Here is a 24,842-nt window from a genome sequence, read left to right as displayed (position 1 = left end):
TTTGACCAGTATTTCTATGCCAACTTTTTATTGTTCCTCACAATCAGTCTTTATCAATAGAGCTACGGAAACGAGGACATCCGTGGGAAACAGTACCTTAACCTAGATCGTCGCTAACCGGTACAACTTTTATTTTATTATGTACAACTCAAATAATGCACTGCTGGTGCCGCTGACCGAGAGCGTATATCTAATTTGAACGGCGATGATAACTACATTTCGGCATACATGACGTTTCCTCTTCCAAATCTCCGAATATTTGGCATTTCGACTTGTTCTACGACTACCTTTGTCGATCATTTCGCAGGAAACTTGATCGCCTTTCGGTTCGATCCTTTTAGAACAATCGCTACAACTGAACACGGTATATGCGTTAATCAACAACTTGTGACGATGTGCTATTTGTATATGAGGGTGAGATTCTAGTTCTAGGTTTATTCGCTATGTAATGGCCTCGGCATTGTTTCGTTTTCGCCTTGCGACAATGTCTAACTTGGTGCGCAGCTAACAGTAACTTCTATAAGGGTTGGCTTTGTTTATGGGCTTTTGGTTAAATAATAAATGTTTAAATGGATGCACACATCTGCTAAGGAATCATGAGGTTATGTTTGCATGCCCGAGTTGCACCTCTTACAATGTCATCAGCTTCTGGAGAGCTCGCGCTATGTACTATCACGAGAATGCCACTGACGTGATAAGTACTTTGGCACCGTTGTCCTGCTCGGCAGCTAGTTCCAATCGTAAACAAGGCATCTCATCGGTCAATTTGTGCAACAAGAACTCACAGTGCAAGATCGCCATGTTCTTCCAGATGTGATTAAAGGGGATCTTCTGCGCAGAACATTTGGCCGCAGTCGTCCAGCCGCCGGAACAGTTAATGCGCAGTGTCATCGCTTCTTTACTGTTAGCGAAGTGAAACGGTGAGCTCTGTCCGATCTGGAAATAACCCAGTCTAGTTTCGATTCCACTGCAGTGCTCCAAAGCACTCGGGTAGTCCTCAAGCACATAGGCGCGAATATTGAAGTCGGCTTCCGGTTTTCTAACCGGACCGAACATGACGATCTTCAGTCGCTTGGTGACGATCACCTCTGACGCAAGACTTTCACCACCGAGCAGATACTTGCCGAGCTTCCGCGTCATGATGTACGCATTGTGCTGGTCAAGCTGAATGTAGGCCTGAGGACTGGGAACGTCATTCTCCGATGACGCAATCTTTTTCCAGCAGTTGGTCACTTCCTCTTTGTAGAAAAGCGATACCTTCCAGCTGGCAATGTCCTCGGCGCAATGCGGAACCTTGATGATGAGCGGTTTGGAGAAATTACTCTTTGCTGGCCCACACACAATCGTGGGACTGATGTGGGTGACCTGATTTTCGACTAGTATCGTATCTTTGGAGTCGTACATGACCGCCAGAAAAACGTTTATTCTTAGCGCCGTTGGAATGGCTCCCTCGGGGATGGAGAGCGATGTTTGCAGATGCTCCAACTCCAACCAACCCCCCTCCGAGGTGACAACCTGACGAGCAGAGTTCGATTTGTACATGGCCTCGGACGAACTGGACGTGTCCAAGGAATCCGTCGTAGCGATTGCGTAGGTTGAGTTCGCTGCTCAGGTAAGAAATCCCCACAACGAAGACAAAAAGGAAATTGAAACCATCAATATTATGACAACCGGCCGCAGATTCTCATCAATCAGTTAAATGAGGAATTTATTCAAGAATAACACACGGAAGCGGACACCGAAAATTCATCGCTCGATGCCAAATTAGAAAAAGAATATTGGAAAGCTCATTTCTATTGCAAAACGACACTTACATGTATTTGTGTTGGACGTCCCCGACAGCGATTCGGAGCTGCGATACTGACCCTTTTGAGATTGGACGGCAGGTGACGATGTTATCTGACGTTGAAGGTGACTCTGCTCGAGTGAGTGATACTGATGGTAATGATGCTGAAGAACCACTCCCGACCCAACCTTTTGTTGGTTGTACACATTCGTACCCGTGTCGTCCTTATTTGCTGTCTGAATCGCTTGCCTGTAGAAATGACCGTGGCGTATCAAGACGGATAATGATTGAGTACAAATACAAGCCATATGCCCCGTTGAGTAGATTCGCATTCCTGACGAAATATCAGTCCATTTGGTGAAAACACTTACATCGAGTTGAATTGCGGTTCGTCGTAGTGATGTTCAGATGTGGATCTGGTCAGAAGTAATGGAACACTCTGACTCGGTATTTTTGGAGCTTCCATGGTGCTTCCGTTAGAGTATTCGTAGCCGTTGACGCGTATATTGATGTCCGGGGGGTTTGAGGAGAGAGTAAGCTTCTTTTGAAACTCGTGTGTGTATGTGTGCTGATCCGGTGTCGTCCGAGTGATGGAGTACGTTGGTATCTTCTGTCGGTGTCGCATGTGCAGCAGAAACACCAGGAATGTCAAACAGAGTGTCACTATGAACCCGAGCCCGAGATAAAAGATCCAATCAGAAGCTGTAACGAAATGTAACGGAATGAGAAAGCCAATAAGTCAGCAATTTTTGGAATAGTTTTATTATTGTTTCATTTACTTAACGTTAGAGAATAAGTGTATGGTCTTTCCTTTAGTTCAATGTACAAAACTTGTGATCTTCAATAACGCAAAAACAATGATTTACTAAATCTGTTGTCGAAACGATATTAGGTGGTTTTGTATTATTATTAATGCTGATCTTCTTGTAACTCAATACGCGCAAAATATGGAAAATATGCTTGTTTAAAGAGGATCATTATTTAAATAGCTTTAAACATGCCATGACTTAGCTATGAAATTTTGTATCAACCTATTTCCATAGTACATCCAGACCATTGAGCAAACTACGACATCGAGCAAAGGCGAGCATAAAAGCTTGTCTGGAAAAATGATTTCTGCATTCCATTACCGTTTGCGCTAGAGAAAACTCATTCATTGGAGAGAACGATTTACTTTTCACTCTTCTCAAGTTCTCTTCAGAAATGTGGAACATAGGTGTAGTAGCTACTTAAGCTTCTTCAAGAGCCTTTTACTGCTTTTGAAGCAATGAATGTCCTTACTGAATGCATCTTTTTAAGTGGACATACGAGTATTGAAGCACATACTCGAAGTAAAGGCATTTTCAAATAAATTATGGTAAAATGCGATTATTATTTTACAAAAAGTCATATTTTATTACATGCCAAAATTTGGTCTGTATATGCTCATATCAGTACTCAGTTCAATATCAATAAGTATTCAAATTAGATACGTTCTTTACATTAGATATCATATCACATTTTTTTTAAATCTTGGAATAATCACTGAACTTTAAATAAAGATTATATTTAAAAAAAAGTTATTGTTCTAGATATTTTAGGATGGCACCGATTACAACACTATCGATGATATTCCCTAAACACATAACATTATTGATCATTTCCGCAACAGTCTCTAGACCAAATCTCACATACAATCAACAATCAATATCACATATAAAAAATCTGTTTCACTTACTTCATACCACCAGCAACGATCATATAATAGCCGGATAAATATTCCCCTGGCGAGTAATCAGTGCGGTTATTATGATTTTCCGCAATAAGAAGAGATTTCACCCTTCTTCGTTCACTCGCCAGCATCGCGAGACCGTTCCAGAATCATATCGATTCCGTATGCCTCTTTCGCTATCCTCAATTCCGGGGGAAAAGCGAGATGAATGATTATGTTTATTGTTGATGCTTTTGAAAACTGCGTCCGCAGTACTTCTGGCTTGACTGATGCCAATGCACCATAATGCTGAAAGGTACTTGGGATACTACCGAAACACTACCAACCAGGCACGGGTAAGGATATGCCGCACTCAGGGACGTCCTTTCAGAGCGTTTTCACTGGTGAATAAGCAAAGGCTCAGATTGGCTCCATTCATGACCGATGATTACGGTTGACTGAGTGGAGCTTTAGTCAATATGAAGCTGTACATTCTATTCTGATCTTTCTGTTCTTCTATTACTATTGTCGCTTACTAGCATTTGGTATGGTTTTGCATATGCTTCATTACTTGTTATTCATTCGCAAAAGGTGGTGAATATTTTTGTTGAAGCTGTATTTTTATTTATTACTTTGCGTTTCAGTTATCACAATACGATCCTCATAAAGTAAAGCAACAAATCAAGAAGAGTCACACTATTTGTCACACATTTTCTTCACTTACTAGGTCCTTATATTTTAAATTGTGCAAATATTAAACCTTGCAGTAACTTTTTCAATTATTCTTGAATAAGTTCAATTAGGTTGCATCGAATAGAAAAATACAAATATGATGGACATTGTTTATTTGAAGTTATTTGCATACCAATCAAAAATTGCATAAAAACTCAAACGATGTGAATTTGGGCAAAACAAAACGATTCTATTTGTGCAATATAAAATCGTAGAAACAATAATGTGATGTGAATATTCACACAACGGAAACATCCAACAAAGCCAATGCTTAACACAGTTTGTATTATTATAGATGAGAGCAACAAAAAGCTACGGGTCCTGTATTTCATGCCCATCAACCGTATATGATGTCCCTCAGGGGCATTTAAGATGGTCTGTAACTTGATATTGCACAATGCAGCCTTTTTCCCCCTTCATCAACAATACTTTTCCATCCTCGCATTCCAAACGTGTCACATGATGTGGGATCTTTGTATCACAGCTTGAAATGCATAACGTGCGTAACTTTATTTATTTGTCTGTGAAATGTACCAATTCAGGTCTTCCGGAAACAGAATAGAATCCACGAGGCTTCAGCCTTCTTGTTAATTGGTATTATTCAAATTACACCCTTTGATAGCCATAGCGACGGTTATTAGAGATTTGTGAGAATAAGCCCATATTAGCAGTTTCGACCCTACCGTTTGAATTCAATCGAATTCAATTTTCGCTTAAATAATCATTGTTCTTTGATTATTTGATCAAGATCCTTGTATGCTCTGAGATTTTTTTGCATAAAAATGATTATATAATGATATTCCTTAAATGAATAAATGCATACATGTGTCTTTTTGGTATGAAATACATTCTGTATCAAAAATCAAGTATCAGCCAATGGAAAGAACCTGAACTGTATAATACACTCACCTGTGTCATCTATTCTGCATTCGCCACCTCGACAAACGATGGTTTGAACGTCCTTCCCGTGACAACCGTAGGCACTGCTCTCCTGCTCGTCGTGATCCTCCATAAGAGCTGCCAACTGTTGATGATGCTTCACAAGCGCTTTATCGTAGTAGTCCATGTTTTGCGTGCGGCAGATTCGTCTCCTTGATTGGGTGCATTTGTTAGTGCACGAGCTCCACGCAGACCATGCTGACCAACGGCGTACTGCAAACGAAAGCGTCCAAGTTTGACCAAGAAGCACATTACCAATTAGCACATTTTCCATCTTTATGTACTATCTAACATGGAAAAGATATGCCGTTTTCAATTTGCCCAGTTGGATTGCACTCTTTTCACTCGTTAGAGGACGATGAGAAGTTTAACGTGCATGCAACATCCTTTTATAATCAATACCACAATGACGAGCTTAACAATGAACCTTAAACCTTCCCTGAGTCACGAATTTACGACAGGATGCTACAAGGAAACCAATTTCTCCGATAAGAATCTTTGTGCGATGCCTACCGTTCTTGATTCCAAACTCTCTTCCATGCTATCTGCCTTGAAGACATAGACATACCGTGAACACCAAGCAATCTAGAAGCGCTCAAACTACTCTAAGAATTCGTGTGATGCAAATTCCTAACGTGAATCTTATCCTTTGAATGGTTTGGAACTTCAACAACCAGAATGTCGTCACGCCAACACCAAGACGTTATCGCTAAGCAAAAAGTACCACAGTTGTATTCTTCAGAACGAACTACAATCGCTTCCATTCATTCTCAGACCAGTACTTTCACCTTTCAAAATGTACGAGGGACAATTTGAGAAAAATTGAAAGACACGATTAGAGTACTGTTGGACCTGGAATGTCTATTGGATTTTAAATCTGGTTAGCAGCTGCATTCATATGACAGTCTTAGGAGTGGGAAACTACTTCTAGTTACTGTTCAATACACAATGTACAACAATACTTTAGACAGGTGGGTGCTGAATTTACATAAATAAGTAAAAGCAAACTAAAAAAGTTCTACAATTGACGGAATGGTACTATTTTATAGGTATCTTATGTACACTTTTACATGGAAGACTTTTGTTAAAATTGGTATCATTACAGTAAAGACTTGATTTTTAATAATTAAAGTATTTGCATAAGGCTATGTCGGCATATAGTTTGGAAATTGAGCGAATATCCACTAAATGTAATTGCAAGACTCCCATCACTACATTACATTACTGTTTAATCCAAATCCGATGTAAAGATATATGGTTAATTCCTTTACTTACCGAATGCGTTATCCTCGAATCCATTCGGAGTGATTATTTGGGTATCTTCTGTACGTGGAAAGTCGTTCATGTTCCAGGCAGCACAGCAAGAATAAAGTAAATATCAAAGATCAAGAATAGAAAAATCGCGTAACAAAATACATGTTTGAAATATTCTAGTGATAATCATCATGAAAATATCCAAATGATAATTAATCATTCTACTTGCAAGGGAGATAACATTTTTCTGAGGCCTCCGAATGAAGGTGAGATTATTCCATCATCTTACCTGGACATGTTACACAATCGGCCGTTTTCTGTTGGTTTGGACCTACGCAGGGTGCTCCCCCATACAGAGGAATGGGATCGCTACAGGTTCTGGTACGCTTCCTTCCCTGGGCTGGTTTTCCCGGACAACGACACTCCAGCCAGGCGCTCCATTGGCTCCATCCTCCGTTTACTATAAGCAAGTAAGAAGCGTGAGTATATCGGTAGGAAAACTTTCTTTCCTTGTAATGTAATGATTTTCTATGCCATTCCAGCATTTTAACAAAATTGTCTGATGTTTTACGACTCATGCAATGCAACAGAATAGAAAAAGATTTAGAGAATTGTAACCTATACAGCTATATTAATATACAAACAAAAGATAAAACGTCGTAAATTATAATTCTTCCCCTTACCAAAAACGATCAGCTCGATTGATTCCGATGTCCTTTTTCCGGCTATGTTCTCCGCAATGCACGTATAATTTCCTATGTCCTTTTGGTTCCAATCGAACAGCATAGTTCCATCGTCGAGTTTCAAACGTTTTTACAATCCCGCAGCAACCATTTCGTACGCATGTTGTTTTAGGACGAAATAAAACGAATAACAAAACAAATGTCCATTAAAGGATTTGCACATTTAAACAGTGCAATTTGCAAATAAAAATATCATGCCCATCGCGTGGGAACCCTTTCAGCTTGACGCAAGGATAGGTTTACACGCAGTCCTGAATAATGTTCATTTCTAATAATATTTCCTACCTGAAGATTCAAACTTGTTATCACAATGTTTCCTTCTGTGGTGAAGGTCAATAGAGGGTTTGATGTGACGGTGAAGTTGTTCTTCAACCATGTAATCTGGGGCTTTGGATAACCCTTTGGAGCGATACACTTAATTTCCAGCTTTTCTCCAACTTCAGCACGCATTTTGGTTTCTTGAAGCTCGAAGTTTTTCTTCAAATCTGCAAAGAAAAAATTCAATCAATAAGATAATATCAATATCAATGTTCTCTGCGAACGAAATACTAAGGTTCTTCGAAACAATACAAATGTGACTCATTTCAAGATGCATTTTGTTACATGTTTCGGTACGTTTGAGATGATTCATTCTCATTTGGTTTCCTTTTTTCTCTTTTTGATGTACAACGATTCGCTAAATATTTTTCATCCTTTCCGTTAGAAGATGTTCAAAGAAAACCAAGCCATAAATTAATGTGTCATGTGTTTGGCGTTTTATGCATTCACGAATATGTTACACTCTGTTGCGCTCTTGCTGTAGAACCCATCCACATTAAGAGGCTTCATCTGTTCCAATTCATTGTTTGTATCTTCAAATATGTTTCTATTCGCATGTGCCAGATAATGTTGTACGATGCCGGGTGCTCAGTAGGACTTTTTAAAAGTACAAATATTCAACTTCAACTCCACAACACCTATCGCTCACAGACGCACGCTCCATTAATGAAGCATCGTCGCCGTCGGAAGTGCATGGCGTCAAGCGAAACAACGCGACGGTTTGTTCCCGAACTTCGTGACTTCCGTAGACATAACCTACAGGAAAGGTGAACTGCTTTCGGAATGAACAACGCACACAGACAGTGTGATATTTGTTTAGAATTAGACCCATGATAGACCCCCTTCTGGAGCCCTGTGAAGTCACATCTTTCTTCAATATAATAGTCGTTTTTTTATGCCCATGCGCTTTCCACTACGCATCCCGGATATGATTTATGACCCTTGAGGCCGCGGATAGCATATGGACTCGTATAGCTTCTTCTTTCCGTACCATTGGTTTGTTTTTATAATTAAGCAGTTGTAACATTGTGGTCGGCCGAATACAACGTTCTACTCAATCGAGGCAGTTTATCATCAGGCTTTTTAGGAACATGATTCGTTAAGGAACTCATATACCGCACCACCATCAGGTTTCGAGTTTAGAGGAATTTTTATTACCAATTTGTTGAAACATGTGTAGGTGATTTCTGCGTACAGAGACGAATGACATAAATTTTAAGTTCTATGGCAAAATGTGATTGTATACTGTTTTCTTTTACGGAAATTTATCATTGACAAACATTTCTAGGCCGTTCTACCGGAATAAAAAAAACCATGAAGCGTTTGCTTGAAACTAAATACCCTAGTTTATGTTGGTGTGATGCTTTACTTTGACCTTATTCTACATGCAACACACACCAATAACTTTTTCTTAACTAATGATAGGTACGAGAAATTTGAAATTTAGACAGATCCGTATCATGCGATATCAAACGAAGTGTGATGTGATTTCTACATCAATTAATCTTACATTTAAATTACTCTACACGTCGAGGCACTTCGAACTCTTTAATTGTATTTTTAAAATTTTTTATATGAATATTCTTGAAACCACAACATTTATTTCTTCGGATGTGGTATATCAAATTTCAAACAATGAGGTACATTAGTAGAAATTGCTTTTGTTTAGAACGAACCTCATTGAAAACCTGACATTTTCCTCAACTCATAACCTCTCTGTTGATGTTCAGCTGACTGTAGGATGCTTCTCATCCGCTCCTTCACACTACTCAGAAAAATACTTACACGCAACAATTATCGAGGCCGGCTGGCTGACGGCTTTTCCGCGAGGGGACCAGGCGTGGCATTCGCATTTGAACGGTAGCTTCCCGAAGTACTCGTACACCAGGTCGCGGGATATTGTGGCCGTCACCTCCTGAAAGTGAACGCCACTGTGAGGGTCTACGTGCGATTCTTCGATCGAGGGTGGAGGCTTGATACTACCACTACACTTGAAATGTATCTGAAAATATCCGAGAAAAACATTTACATTTTAAATATACCATTTTTGTAGGGAATATCCATACACATAAAAACGAAGCAAACAAAATCTCGGCCCAGAAGATGTCTGTCCGTCTGGTAGAATTTATCGCTACATCCTGAACGCTGAATAAAACATAACGTGTCCTGCCAGGGCTTCGTGTAGTGCTCTTAAAAGGATTAAGAATCCTATATAGTCGATGCTGGACGCAACGTCTTCTCACACTCTCTCTCAATCGTCGAATCAAACCTTTCTTTATTCAAATCGCCAGAACACGCTGCGTTGGTGCCATCTTACTTCCGATCTGCTGTTGTTTGCCACATTCGACATGCCACTTTGAGAATCAACACAGCTTTGCGTTGGTCGTTCACTATAAGCCGTCACGATAAAATATTCATGAAGCTAAAGATGCTCGTAACCCGTAAGTGGCAGCAACAAAACTACCAAACCGAAAACTTAAATCGAGTCAAGAGTAACACTTCTTTGGCGGTTTTTACTTCTTCAAATGCCTCAACAATCCTACCAAGCATTTCATCACTGGAGATAAGGTCAGAAAATATTAAATATTAAATATGTTGAATTGTTTTGCCGACTACCGAGCTTGTCTAGGTGTGTTTATGCCTTTTATAATGCTATTGTTGTCTTAATCGTTATCATTATTAAGAAGCGAGTACATTCCGTTTGTAAGTTCCTTGAAAATAATCCTGAATAAATAAGATACACGACAAGAATTCTGAATTTGATATTTTTCAACAAATTATATGACTTAAGTTGTGAACAAATTCGCACGCAGAAAGAAGGCATGTGTCGCTAATATTCCTTTTAAACCAGACAAACTGGTCACAACCGATATGCACTCTCAACAGGCCTGTTTGAGCAGACAAAGCATGCTCATCACCTAAATTTCATCAAACGCACCACTTTTATGGCTATTTCATGTATGACTACCCCCTCAGATTGCTTCTGTGGTGCATAAATTAAAAACATTTTCCATCATGTCCCCTCACTAACCTGCAGTGTGTTGGCTGCTTTACACTTCAGGACGGCTGGCTTGCTCCGGATCACATAAGTACTCTGCGGCTCGACCAGAAAGTACGGCGTCTCCTCCACTTTCGAGCCACCGTCAGCTTTTCCACCAAAGGTGCCGAACGCTTCACTTGGTGGAAGCACATCCTCGCCATATGACACTTCACTGTCATCTTCTTCCTCGTCCTCCTCATCTTCGTCCCCCTCTTCATCTTCGTCGAGCTCTTCTTGTGCAGTCGATTCCAGAGCACCCTCGGTATTTCCACTTTTATAATCATGCACATTTTTCGAACCCTTGCGATATTCACCCTCTGCACCTGACGCTCCACTCGACGGGGACGTTGATTTCCCGCCGAAAAAGTTGTCCAACGCACCCGAATTGATTATTTTACCATCCTCATAATTATCACCTTCGTTCTCTTCTCGGCTTGCAGCGTCATAGTATTCGTCCTTGGCAGCATCAACAACATCATCATCCACAGGAAGCCGGTCGTCAAGCATGCGAGCCGCCTTGTGGACACCTTCACCTAACTTCATGTCTTCACTTCCTGGTTGATGATGCCGATGGGAAAGTTTCATTTCCGCTTGATTGTTTTCCGACTTATCGGCCGTATGTAGCTCATCTTTTGCTTCCACAGGTAATGGAAAGAGTGTGTCGTAGTTTTTGTGAAGTTTTCGTTGCTGTGCTTTGCCATATTTTGCTTCAGTTTGAAAGGGGTTTGGATGGGGTTGCGATTGATGTCGATTGAAAGTCGATCGCCTGTGGCCATTGTCGTCAAATGACGGTGATTTATATTGTTCCAAAGCGGTATCTTTACGCGACTCGAAACCAAATGGCAAGGCTGTGGGCAGATGTAGGACGTCCGTCCGATGATGGTCTTTGGTTTCCAGAGTCCAAACTCCAACCATCCCGACAAAACAAATAAAATATAGCTGAAGGAAATGTGGTAATTTGCAAGAAACATTCATTGTACGAACTCAGAAGGTGTTTGAAGCAGGGTGAGATGTTCAACAATGTTATAAGCGGCGCTGTAGGAAGATTAAGGTATTCTTCTGACAGAGGATACGCTGCTCGATCGCTGAAGTATTAAGGAATGTATCATCGTCGGTGATCTGGTTGCAAATTTATGTTGTTGTTGACTTGGATCATAATAAAAGATTCATCATAATTTACAGGCAGGGCTTGAATCTTTGGCTACGTTACTACTGCTTCCTTCTTACAATTGGTAAGTGTTCATATGTTTAGTGTGTCGCTGGTAATTACGCCATATCATTAAATCTGTGTACGAGAAATATAAAATAAACAAGCGTGTTAGTATTTATGAAAAAAAAATTTTGCCTAGTCGAAAATATGTTCACAAACAAGTGATCTCCATTCAAATATGTATTGTTATCGCCAAAAACCAGAAATAAATAAAAACTGTTCAACAATTGTTAAAATGTTCAACATTTCCGGTGGGGTCATGTACATCAGTGTGAAACTGGTGTTGATGTTAGTGTATAGTATATCACTACACGTCGATGATCAATAAAGATCGGAATTTGTAGTATGACTTGCACTACGTACCTTCTTTCTTTCTACAGATCGAGTAACATCAGCAAAAATGAAAGAAACCGATTTCTTCAGTAGGACTTGCTCAGATATACAGTGCCAATTAGAATAAGAAAAGTCCGTATGAAATACCATGAACTATTTCGTGATTCACTGGCACCAAAATGCAACGTGAGAATAATTTTCCTTGCAATATCGTGGAAGTTGGTAGAGAGCATTCAAAACCAGATTATAAACGCCATTTCGGTTTATTAAACAGCTTTTCAATAAGCTCATTGTGCGGATACCTCTTATTCAATAGAACTAACTGCATTTCAATAGGTTTTTCATTTTTAATATCCATTATTGAAAATGCATGGCCGTACGCTGATTAAGACTCATTTCGCTCTCTCATTAAGAAATTGATGCTTCATGCTTTTGTGCCAAAAAATACTCCTTTTATGCGTCATCTCGAGGTAAAAAGGAGCTTTCACAGGGTGTTTTTGAATGACCCAGCGAAGAAGACAGCAGCACTCGAGTGAAAACTCACTTTTCCATGGATTTTCTTCAGGTGTTCAGCTCGAGTTTTAATTAAACCATGCCCGCCTTATGAAAGCATAAACGCATTGCAAAGCGACTTTTATTACTTCATCTTAGTACTCGTCCGCATGGTGCATCCGGATGCTATTGTGAAGCGAAAAGTTTATTGAGGTAGAAATAATTTACTTCCAGCTTACTTTTTGCCAACATGTACGGAAGACAAATACCTCGACGATGGCGATGCGTCAGGCCATATTTCTTGCCTGTAATACAATAAACTCCTCCATTTGAGGCTTTTCGCAAACTAACGCGCAATCTTCCACAAAAACCCAGTCTGAAAGATGCTTAAACCGCTTGACTAATTTCTTCGGCCGTTCCCAACAAGACGCAACTTTTTGTGGCACATTTCCAGCGACAACGGTCGGTAGTGGGAAATATTTTTGCAACATCAACAATGCAGCAGGGACGCGGAGAAAATGCGGAAAATATGTTACTAATTTTTCCGTTGCGGTTTCCAACTGTCTGCTATTGGATGAATGCCATTCTGCAAGTGTTCTGGTAAAAGCAGTCCTAACGCTTGAAAAGATGGAGTAAACATTTTTGTCATCGTCCAAGTAAAGGATTCAGATCCTGCTACACGTGATAAACCACGGCGCGTTATTCTTTGCTTCTGTATTGGATGTCGTTGTCATTGCTCGCCAAAGAGCTTTAGTACTTTTTGGTCTTTTTGGCGGTTTTAATTATGCGAATTACTTATAATTAGTTTTCCATTATGGTTTCGTCGCCACTCTCACTTTCGATTTGGGTCCTTCACCGGAACGTAAAGTTAGCTTAATGAAAAGTTATTGAAGCGTTAAGCGGCGCTGGCTGTTAAGGGGTTGGTTGACATTTTTCCGTCATGGTTGTTTACTGTTTTCCTTTTATCTTAACTGCTCCTTCCGGTTCGCCAAGGTCCAATGCAGGTTTGATGGTTTGTTTGCTATTTTCTATTGCAATTTCTCATTTCTATTTTGTTATGTGTATGCTACGGTTGTATGGAGTGATGTACCATACAGCTTCTTTTGAGCTTTCAAGGGTTTAGAATGTCGTACACACGTTCTATCGTATATGTCTGTTGTGTAAATTATTTGGGAAAACTAAAAACAAAATTTTTCTTTTGACTGCCACTATGTGAGAGTCAATAAAAAAACTATTATGCAAGGGAGGAATTCATTGAAATACATTATTCTTCTTCACTTTGAATGTATCTGCACCTCACGGTGGACCTGTCTGCTACGTTTCGTTAAAGGAAAAGCTTTTCCATGAATAGAATTAAAATTCATGGAGTAAATACATAAATACAACTATGTTGAAAATCTAGGATTCTCCTAGAATTTTTCTCCTTTTGTTATGTTTGAACGTTTCTTTTATATCAACGTATTCAATCTATATTCGTACCAACTGAATCTAATTGAAAGTTACAAAAATCAATTCCATTTCTTGTTTTGCTCTCGACAGTATTCTATAAACCGAAACATAATATAGAACAACATCTGTATTCGTTTCAGCTGTAGAGTTCCAGATGACTTAAAAACCGTCGCCAAAGTATTTTTATTTTTCAAAAAAATTTTGATGTTTTTGCTTACTTCTATTCCACAAAAGCTCACAATTTCGAAACAGACATCATCTCATAACACCTAGCTTCGTTAAAACGAGCCCTTAAGCTATCGATTTCCATTTGGCAACGCTCCATATTGCACTCGCCCGCTTACAGGAAAAAACACAGACAAACTTCATGGTAGTATTCCTATTTCTATTCCGGATAATGCTTTTCCAATGCACTACCACAAAATACTGTCCTTAGTGCCGAAACGTAGAACGGAAATAGCTAGCAAGAAATGCCGTTTCTCGTACGTGTTCATGCTTAGCTTAAATCACAGATCCTTAAAGAATAATTTGTTTCATAATGGGATCAACAGTCACATGCAGGGTCTTACTCCATATTTGCTACCTTATTTCTAATGCGCACACATTTGCTGAACTCAAAAACTAGTTGCCGAGTAGTAGAAAAAAGCATTCCAGCTGGTAAACTAATAGAAGCTGTTCTGTCTGTACTCGACACGAGGACACTTCAAATACGATCACCGAAGCAAACTCAACGCAAAGACATTTGTTAAGCTTGAGGAGAAATGCAATGTCCAAAGGTATTTAAAGAGACTCTAGTCTCTACCATGAAAAGGATTATTTTGGTTTGGACACATGCACTTTCTTTGGGCCATTTCCAGTGTTAGCTTCCTTTTTCGAGACTCATGCATTGGACACACGAATTTCCAAACGATGACGCTTATAATGAGTCGAAATTAAGTTTCACAAAAATCCTTCAAATGCAGATAGGAAACTTAACCTAACTCTCGTGTTGTATTATTCTTCGATGGGGGAGCAAAAAAAAGAACTATTACCGAATCTTCAATATTCTTTAAAACATTTTGTAAAACTCGTTTTTTTTCATTTTCATACAACTCATTGCAAATTATACAATAAGAAACAAAATCAATGTTTTATTCTTAGGTATATTCATTTTTGGATAGTTTTAATCTATTGCAGTCTTGTATGTTTCACTGTTTTTAATGTACTCGGGATAGGCATTCGTTACAGACATGAAAGACTCCTATCACGCTCTCAAGCTGCTGTTGTCATTTGCCAAATATGTTCCAATTCTTCATGGAAAACTTAAGTATCCTTCTTTCCAGAACACTTTTATTTTGGAGGAAAATATTTCAACATGAGCTCACGCGAACTTTTACGAAAAGATGTGTAGAAGCGAAAACGATTCATGTTGGCGAAGAAAAAGATCATAATTTGCTTCACGATTCGTCAGATACAGTCTAAAAGTTTTCTCCAACATTGGGATGAAGGCAATACAGAAGAAAATATGAAAATGAAACATTGAATTGAAAATCGAAACAGATAAAACGGAAGATACTATGACCGACCCAAAAACAAGCGAACGAAAATGAAAAGATGCTGAATGGATGAAAAAGCTTGGTTCAAAAAACTTCCACAGTCTAACAAAATGTTCCTCTAGCGTTTTCTTCTCAACGTCCTCCTTATCACTATTTTCACAGAAATAGAACGAAAGCGTGTGAAATTGCAATGAGAGCCCGTTTCGAAAGCTTCAGTTTATATCATCTCTCAAATTTCAGTATTCTTGCCAAGAAAACTGTTTATCTTAACAATACTTCGCAACTCAACGTATAAATTACGTTTCAATCGTTTATTAGAAAAAATGTGCCTGACACGAAAACACGAATCAGTACATATAGGCTTGTTGCTGAATTTAAAAAAATAGGCGTTTATAGCTAATTTTTCCCATGCTTGAAGACCTGCTTCTTTTTAACAAGAATTAAATGGAAACACAAAAATTTACTACTTGAAAAATTTGAAATTTTATCACAGTTGTGTTCAAACATAACATCAAAACAATAACGAAAGAGGGTAAATGAACAAACATTTGAATTTTGAACTATTCTTCGGATCCTAATTCAATCAAATATTTCTGACCCAAATTTTACTTGTATAAAGCCAGGGAAATATACAACAGAACCGTAGAGTAAAATGTTTTACGATTTTCATAGTCTTCCCATAAAATCAAGATAAGAATTGGGATGAATTTTCGCGAGACCAACGTGTCGACATCCCTTCCAAGGTTTCACGGTTCATCGCACCATCGATCGTCGCTATGTACATTTTATACATTACAACATTTTATGCTTTTTCATTACTACAAGAAAAAGCGTGTCTTGTAAAGCGGAACAACGGGAAAAGAATATCGTCACCATTTATGACCTAAGTCGTCGTTAATGTTTTTAACGCCGCGGTCGCCAAAGACAAGAGTTTACGATCTTACACGACCGCATATAAAACCTCAAAGGCTTACCTACACGAGGCTCGTGGCATCGAACCAGTCTCCAGAGGAGTATCTGTAGCTCTGAAACCAAAATCGATTGTATGCGTAATGTTGCCGTTGCATATTCAACGTCGCCCAAAATTATATGCACTCTTGGGAACGCTCGCTAATATGATTCGGTAGAACACTAATTAGTTCATCCTACATAGGTTATTAGCCGCGTTTTGGGTTCGAATCACTGCTCATGCTGCACAGTCTACAGAATGTGTTAAATTATGCACATGGAAGCCAACACAATCGACTGAACGGTCGGCAGCTTCAGTGTTCCACAAACAATGCCTTTCTGATGCGCTTGGCAGCAATGTAGCGATGGCCCAGTGCCAAATTCAACTATTCTTGAGTAAGCGGATCAATAGCAATGAAATTAAGTTATAGTTTCCAATTTTAAGAGCAAATCTCCAGTAAAGGCGGATCATTGTGCGTTCAACGTGCGATAAACTCTCAGCTAGTTAAAGTAACAGAAACTTAACAGGAGTCTTTTCGTACAATTCACATAAATTAACCAACCAAGAATTGAAGTGAACCAACCCTAATAATACACTGAGAATGCATCTACTCAAGTTCATGCTAGGCATGTAAATTATATGGCATTTAATAGATCCGCGGTAAACCAAACACTTCGCGGCGTATAGGAGTGCCACCCAGTTTCCGATTGTACAGTTGCAGTCAGCTACGGTGAAACATAATTTATGCTCGCTGCATTCCTACACATTCTCGTCCCAAAATTTCAAGGTACCATTGTATGCCAAAATAACGTGAAATATATTCCATCCAGCCATACCGAGCGCCGCACGAAAGGGATAGATAAATTGATATTAATTTCTCCCCAACATGCAAATTGGCATCCGATACGCATTCATTCTCCTTCCACCGTCATTTTACCTGTCTAGAATTTCGCCTCAATTCACCATTGCAGGGTGCGACTGTAGCATAACTTGCATTAGCAAAATGAAGCATCCCTCCATAATAAAACTGACTCTTCCCAACACTAACCTTATACCCACTAAAGGTGGAGGAAGATCGGTGGTTTTTGGCGAAAATCGTCGAACTCATTATTATTTTATAATCTGAGTAGCTCAATAATCCTCAAATTAAAGTCTCCCTAAAACCATACCAACCCACCAAATTCCCTTCATTTTCCTTGTTTCAAAAGATGAAATTACCAAATCACTTCAAAAATCGTCTCACCACAAAGAATGCTACTTTCGAAACACAATTCTTCGATCTACCTTCTTACAAGCAGTAGTTGACATTTTGGCAATCGATCGATCTCCTAAAACAGCAACAATCTCTACTTGGTATCGGCATGTGCACTGCGGAATTAAACTTTGCTCCAGTGATGTGAAATGTTTCCACCACAAGCATTCTGCGCCTTCGTTACCCTTCCAGCGCCAGAAAAGAATCGGTTGGGTTGGGTGGGAGCTCCATCTGCTAATGGGCTAGAATTTGGAATTTGCATGCAGCTCCGATCGATAGTGCCCGCCTCGAAATACTCGAGGTGGATGGTATCGAGTGTCGAAAAATTGTTCACGTACCAGCTGCCAGATCACGACTCACCCGATTCGCATGTCTGGGCTAGTCGATACCATCAGAACAGTCAAGACGAAAAGAAACAAACCACATTCCTAAATGAAACAATCCAATCTATGAAAGTTGGACCTACTCAGAAAGATTGCTACCTATCGATAGCACGTAACCTCTTTCTATGAATTTTGTGTGCTAGGACACCCTCAATATGTATAATGAAATTTTAATCGTAGTACCTGAATGTTCCTTTTATTTCCTTCCCATATCGAAATGATATTTTCTGCCTTTTCACACTACTAGCTAAGACTCATTAAACCAAAACAAAATAGGTTAGGAAAAACTATATGCAAAGTTATGTTGATAATTTCATCAAATTTTGAACTATTATGAGATATGAGCATGATGTAAAGTTATACCAAAACAGATGTTATACAATGTTTAACATTAAGGTTTTTTAATCACTAAGAATTTTTAGATTTTTTTTGATTTTGTTACATTTATTTGATTAACATTCTTGAATAACTGTGAAAGAAGAAGATAGAAAATAATAACATATCGTTTTAAATACAAGAAAATATCCCAATTCTTAAAATAAGGGTTCCAACCATGTGACAAAGATTCTATGATAAAATGCCAATGATAAAAATTTGAAATAGAACCATGAACCATGAAACATTAAGCTACCCGTTGACGTGGCTAGCATGACTACATCTTGTTGTGGACATTTATTTCTTACCATTGAAATGATTTATGATAAATTCCTTCCACATCAACCGTATGAGAATCATTTTTCAATTTGTATCTCAGATGTGCTCCACTTTTTTTGAGTTACTTTTTAAACTCGCTTTTATCTCTTTTGCAACCTCATTTAAGGAAGTAGTGGTAGAACTGTCAGCAGACAGGACACTTTGCATTATTAATCACTTCGGCAAACATCATAAATATAGAGACAACTTTTTATTTACCATATCCGCTGTTCCTCCGTTTTAACGTTGAATCTTCACTATAAAGTGCGTTGCGAGCAAGGTAACAAGCATCGATGGCTGTGCTTGCTGGCCAGAAGGTTAAGACACTTTACACTGACCATAAAGAAGAGAAAGTTTGTACTGGTTTTCCTTTCTATGCTTTTGAACTGAATTGGATACGGTTATGGTAACGAAAAGTTGGGCGCATTCTCGAATTTCCGCATTCCATTCGTCTGCCACAGCTCCTTGACCGTAAATAAAGGAATTAAAATACTTTTTAATAGTTTTACGGTTTATTGTCAAAACTCGATAACGATATAAACAAATGGTATCAACTTTCCGAAAACTCGAACACAACAAATGAAACAATTCCTTGCCATGAGGAGCCTTACGAGAGCGGAAACCTCCACCTTCTACAACTGTTCATGTTATTTGTTTTTGTTTTTTTTCGAATCAAACTTCCAACCACCAAAACTCCCCTTTTGGGTATAATGGAATCGTTATAACCCCTAGGGCCAATTGTGCTAATCGGAGCAATTCGAAGAAAAGCAGGGCTTGCTTCAAGGAAGAGTTTCGCAAGAGTTTTACCGTTTAATTGTTATAGTTGTAGTTTTGCCCACGTTAGATTGCGATACAATTACCCCTGCCCGTTTGGTGTACACTACGTATTCGTTCACCATTCCCAGGAACGCAGCCAATTTTACGTTTGCTAAAGTTTGTTATCAGCTTAGAGAAGGAACAATTGCATGACCAGTAGTTTCCTTTCCGACGGTCTGCTACTATCCTTTGGTCGATTGTTATGGTTAAACGGGATATGAGCGGGTATAAGGCATCGACAATGATAAAATCTTGATTACCTTCGCTATCACACACATACGTGCGCATGCACGATTTTACTAAACCAGTAGAAAATGCGAATGAATTCATTGACTCGTATTGAGGTAAGAAATAGAGGAAGTTTGATGAATTTATCGTTCCAGTATTTCTGACTTTCGATGCATTTCAATCTGGAGCATTTGCATGGAAAACGAGAAACATGTTTCCGCACATAGCACGTTCGGTGTAGTGCAGAAGTCTTTCAACATGTAAATGAAGTTTAACACAATTGGCTTTTTAAAGCGTAACCTGTTTTGTTTTTTTTTTCTTTGGCGACTCTTTCACCCTTAACCAACAAACAATTGAGCGAAAAAAAACTTGTTTTTGCAGTTATGCAAAATTGGGCCACCTTCGTAGGCACAAGCAAACAAAAGTCTATAAAATTAAAACTCGACCTAAGTGAGAAGGAATGGATATGACTGCTTGAAGCGTTTTAAATGCTACCTATTTTATTACCTTTTCTCTTCTCATATAAATAGACAATATCGCTATAAATCTTGCATGTTTTCACTTTCAATGAAAGCGAACGTAACACACTATCATGGCATCCGCCTGTAGACGATAAGAACTACCCTTCGTATATTTCGCCTCAACATGCCCATGGACTGTCACACAATAGACAACGAAATTCGATTTCTGCACAACAAATCGAAAGCATAAATAATCACGAAAGTCTTTCCGATAGTAAAACAAAAAAAAAAGCATCATTTCACCCTGTAGGCTTTGTTCGTTTGCCTCTCTAGAGGAGGGTTTTTTTGTTGTTGATCGAAGCTTTTGAGCGACGTGCATTTTAGAATCTGGCACATAACCATGAAAAATACATGCTTTTTTTCTTGTGTACATTAGCAACGAAACGAAAAACACAACCCAACTTGCGTCGACTTTTCCGCTAACCGGAGAACCGTGTAATAAATTTTCTCTCGCTTATTTATGTGTGCGCAATGCTTTCCTCGCTTTTTGCGTGCCATTTTGGAATCGTACACTGGTTTGCGCACCGGGTGGGAGGGTTTTTCACCATCCGATCCGAATGTCCAAAGGAACGGCACGGACATGTATGTATTATGCTGGGGTTTCGGGAAACATGCTGCCAACACTTATGCCATGCATGTGCGAGCATCTCCACTCTGCATTCCTGAGGGCGGAAACGAAAAATAGTTCGTCTGTGTTTTGTATGCGTTTTCCTTTTGCATTGGAGCATTGTTACTTCTGCCGGCGAAAGTCGTTTCCGATGCTGCTTTTCAAACTCAGACGGTGGACTTATCAGCTCGTCTGGGAATTAATTTCAAGTACCGATTTTTGGGACCAAATGCACTTCACATCGGGAATGCAACGAAGCGAGAGAGAGAGAACGCGAGGGTGCAATGATGAACGAGCGTTATAATAAAGTGCAGCAGACACGGAAACAGCTACTAACATCATTCTGACTCATTGCGCAATGAATGGGCTTCGGATCTATAAATATCCTGAAAACAGAGCGAAAGTCATGTCGCTTTTCAACGAAAGCCTTGAACATTCATGGTATTACCCTTGGGTGGAATAATTTTGGCTCAAAGGGAAAGAAATGGACTATCAAGGATAGGAAAGGCTAGAAGAAAGGCACTGATTTTCAGAAGAAGTTTCAAAACACTTAAACTGTCTTCGAACAATTTAGTGAAATGGGAGAAATTTTAATTCAGTCACAAAACCACTTGATTGCATGAATTTCTATAAAAGCGTTTATAAAGAACAGGTGCATGTGTGTCTTGATTTACTTACGCCATTTTCAAGCACCAAGTAAAGGTGGTAGCTGTAAGTTGAACCAGCCATTTTCAAAGAGGGATAGGAATTGTCAACCTGCACGCTAGTTCCTGTGCCACAGACAAACGGACGAAATAGGAAAAAAATGACGTAGACCTTGTGGTTTGCAACATCAACTGAAATCCTAACCTTGTATTTGAATAACGGATGTGGGAAGAGCGTAAGTAGATGCAAAAGTACTTTCCACTTTTTCAATCATGTTTGGGATAGTGCTTGCTAAGTGATTGCACTGCAATTTTTTTTCACCCAGGCACTGTTAGTATCAAAACATTTCTTCGATGCAGCGTGTTATGTTACTTGGCAGAAAGCCAAACTGTCTCTGTAACTTATACGGTTTGCACAATTTTACGAACATAATAAAGTTTTTTCAAATAAAAAAGAAAAAAATGCATAACCAAAGTAAACAAATCTAATGAACCTGTAATCGATAACTAAATGTTTGGTTAGACATAATTTAGGGAAAAAACTCATCATTCTAAAAGCTTTTGCCGTAAAAGCTCTGATGCACTTACACATCACTAAATCTACGAACACATCGCTTTCTCGTTACTACTCCATGTCAACATCATCATCATCGTTGGTAAGCTTGATGCGCTTCGTACCCAAATACCCACTTTCCAAACAATAATATTTTTCCAATCAATTTCCAATCATATCACGTAACTATTTTCCCTCCATTTGCATCCTGTGCAGTGGGCCAAACCCATGAGCGTTTCACTGATTATTTACATTCTCTATTACAAACAGTTCGACTACTGAACAAACAACAGTGAGGGGTTATACGACAGGGTTACTTTTAAAAATAACATTTCAAACCAATGATACCAAACGAGATGCCCTTAATTACGCACAGCCCCACAATTCACGGAAATAAAAGAAAATATGGTATTCTATTTATTTTCCAAAAATTATGCAAGTTTTTCTATGTTTATTGTGCGCACATATTTTGAATATACATTTTAAATATCCATTTAGCATTTATAACTATTTTGAAATAAGTGTAATATGTAATAAAAGTTATTAGATTTATCTAAAACGAATAATTTTTAATTTTCAATCATCGTCATCATCAATAATTATTTAATGGAAAATTAATAATTCGATGATTTAACCTAATTGAGTTGTATACTGGTTCATTTGATAAGAAGTTATTATTATAATAATATTTTTAATGCAATTATTATTCTTCCCTTGTACTAAACTTTTTTATGCCATTCAAAGCTTCAATCAACAAAATATGAATGCTTCCTATTTCACACGTGAAACAATCAAGCATGAAACAAAAGACTGTGGGCAAAACCCTTTGTTTATTTATAACATCTCAATTTCGTAATTATTAAGTTGGCTTCACAAGTTCTCGCCTTCATACCGTGGTTATGTTTAGGAATATCAAATCATACAAACAACGTACCATAGCAGACGCCCGTTTCGTTGTGACTAAACATAATCCGATCCCTTGTTTATCATGCACACCGTAGGCCTGCAGCAACATAGGATAGGAGAGGAGTGCATATGCAACCGTTAGCCAACTGTAGCTATTCGGCCCCCTCCCGGCTACTTCTTCGTAGAACTCTCTGACCGAAGACGCTCCCTCCGTGAAAGAGTAAATGATATGTTATTTCTGGAAATATTACACCAAGCCACGGCGTACCCAGCAGCTGTTTTCCGAAAGCATGCCGGTGAGTCAGCGCGTACCAAACAATAAAACCCAACCTAGGGAACCCGGTGCATACGGGAAATGGGGGAAACTAGAGACCCAAACTTACATTATTCCTCCCCAGTTTTCTTAGCTGCCGACATGCTATGCTGATAGTCGACGATGTCGGACGATTCATACAGCTGCAGATGGATGTTTTCGTTTTACTTCATACTCTAGGGCCGTTTATTGCATTCGAATCAAATGGAGAGACTTGTTTTATTCTTTCTCTGCTGCACCCGTCGAAAAATATCGTTAGCCGTTTGCCACTGCGCGAAAGAGTTACACATTTTCCACGTTTACTCAGCTTAATCCGGGAACGAGATTACTTTGATCTTCACTTAGCCATAACATCACATTTACGCTGCTAGTAACACACAAACACACTTCCACCCTTGCTGTATGATGTCTGCCTTCACTATGAGTAAATGCACTGTAAGTAATCCAACTCTCTGGCACTGCATCAATTCTCGGCACGATTAATGTGATTAATCCCGACTGATTCCATCACAAGCGCATTTACGGTTTCGATCCGGGCTGAACTCTTGATAGCATCGACTTCTTTTGCACCGCGGCTAACCTTTTACCTCGCCACATGACACATGGCCCTGCATACTTTATTCTGTGCGACTTTCCACGGACACAATCATCCACTGGTACAAGGTTATCGTTACCCGACACTTTCACTTGAACTTGGTATTTTTTTATTTTTTTTTTTTTGGTAATGAAAACTGATTACTATTTCTTCTGTGCCTGTGATTACACTGTACTTTACGGCTTTACTACTCGTTTACCGGTGAAAACGATTCAGAAACAGCACAAGCACTTCATGCTCAACATGTCAACACTCGCCTCGTTGTTCAACACGCGCTCGGTACATTTACGTACGCAAGGCGCGAAACTTTGCTTCACCGTAATTACACTAGCACCGAGAAAACACGTCTTAGCGGCCGAACGTTTGCAATGAAACTGACTGCACATTTTATGCTGCTATGTTTATGCTTGCTCTCCTGTGACACTCAAACTTCATTGGGGAACTCATCGGGCACAACAGACGAAGCTGAGTGTTCGGGTGAGTTTAATGCTTCTCACCCGTGTTGTTTTGATGCCGGGTCGTTTCTCACTGGCCCCACCATGCATATGTTCGGGAATGAATACGCTAGATTTGTGCGTCTTTTGATTGAATCTTAGCTGCTTTTCAGGTTCATGTTGTGTTCATTACGCTAAGTTGGGAACTTATTCTTCAGGATTTCCGTCTATGCGTCTATCCATATCAATATGTCTTTTATTCTTTCTTCTTTTTTGCTACAGTTGATTTGGAATGTTTAATATTGTATTTTGAAGAAAACAGATAAAAACAAAAAGATTGCAAATAAATGCACAAATTTGCAGAACAAAGGAAAGGTTACAAATAATTGCCTTTGTTCAGGATATGTACGAACTTTCCAAAGAATTA

At 39.1% G+C, this 24,842-nt stretch overlaps 1 protein-coding gene across 1 annotated transcript; it reads right to left on the bottom strand.

The window, feature by feature from the left end:
- Positions 1–24,378, bottom strand: LOC125760842 (netrin receptor unc-5-like). The gene is made up of 11 exons (XM_049421369.1): positions 23,457–24,378; positions 10,494–11,787; positions 9,248–9,464; positions 7,430–7,629; positions 7,085–7,163; positions 6,691–6,861; positions 6,423–6,470; positions 5,118–5,360; positions 2,158–2,488; positions 1,815–2,035; positions 1–1,604 (listed from the first exon to the last, which is right to left on the bottom strand). Exons 2-11 carry the CDS (start codon positions 11,475–11,477, stop codon positions 673–675), a joined length of 3,426 nt encoding a protein of 1,141 aa, XP_049277326.1. The 5' UTR covers positions 11,478–11,787; positions 23,457–24,378; the 3' UTR covers positions 1–672.
- Positions 24,379–24,842: the final 464 nt, after the last annotated feature.

Source organism: Anopheles funestus, chromosome 2RL (genome assembly GCF_943734845.2).
Source record: "Anopheles funestus chromosome 2RL, idAnoFuneDA-416_04, whole genome shotgun sequence".
Taxonomy (NCBI): domain Eukaryota; kingdom Metazoa; phylum Arthropoda; class Insecta; order Diptera; family Culicidae; genus Anopheles; species Anopheles funestus.
This window is presented reverse-complemented; position numbering and strand designations above follow the sequence as displayed.

What these genes read in the sequence shown, in the direction of transcription:
- LOC125760842 (XM_049421369.1), bottom strand. Translation starts at nt 11,477, where the DNA reads ATGAATGTTTCTTGCAAATTACCACATTTCCTTCAGCTATATTTTATT. An exon ending in CGATTGTGTAACATGTCCAG is followed by an intron (nt 6,471 to 6,690) that starts GTAAGATGATGG and finishes TTCCACGTACAG; the next exon opens with AAGATACCCAAATAATCACT. An exon ending in ATTCGAGGATAACGCATTCG is followed by an intron (nt 5,361 to 6,422) that starts GTAAGTAAAGGA and finishes TTTCGTTTGCAG; the next exon opens with TACGCCGTTGGTCAGCATGG.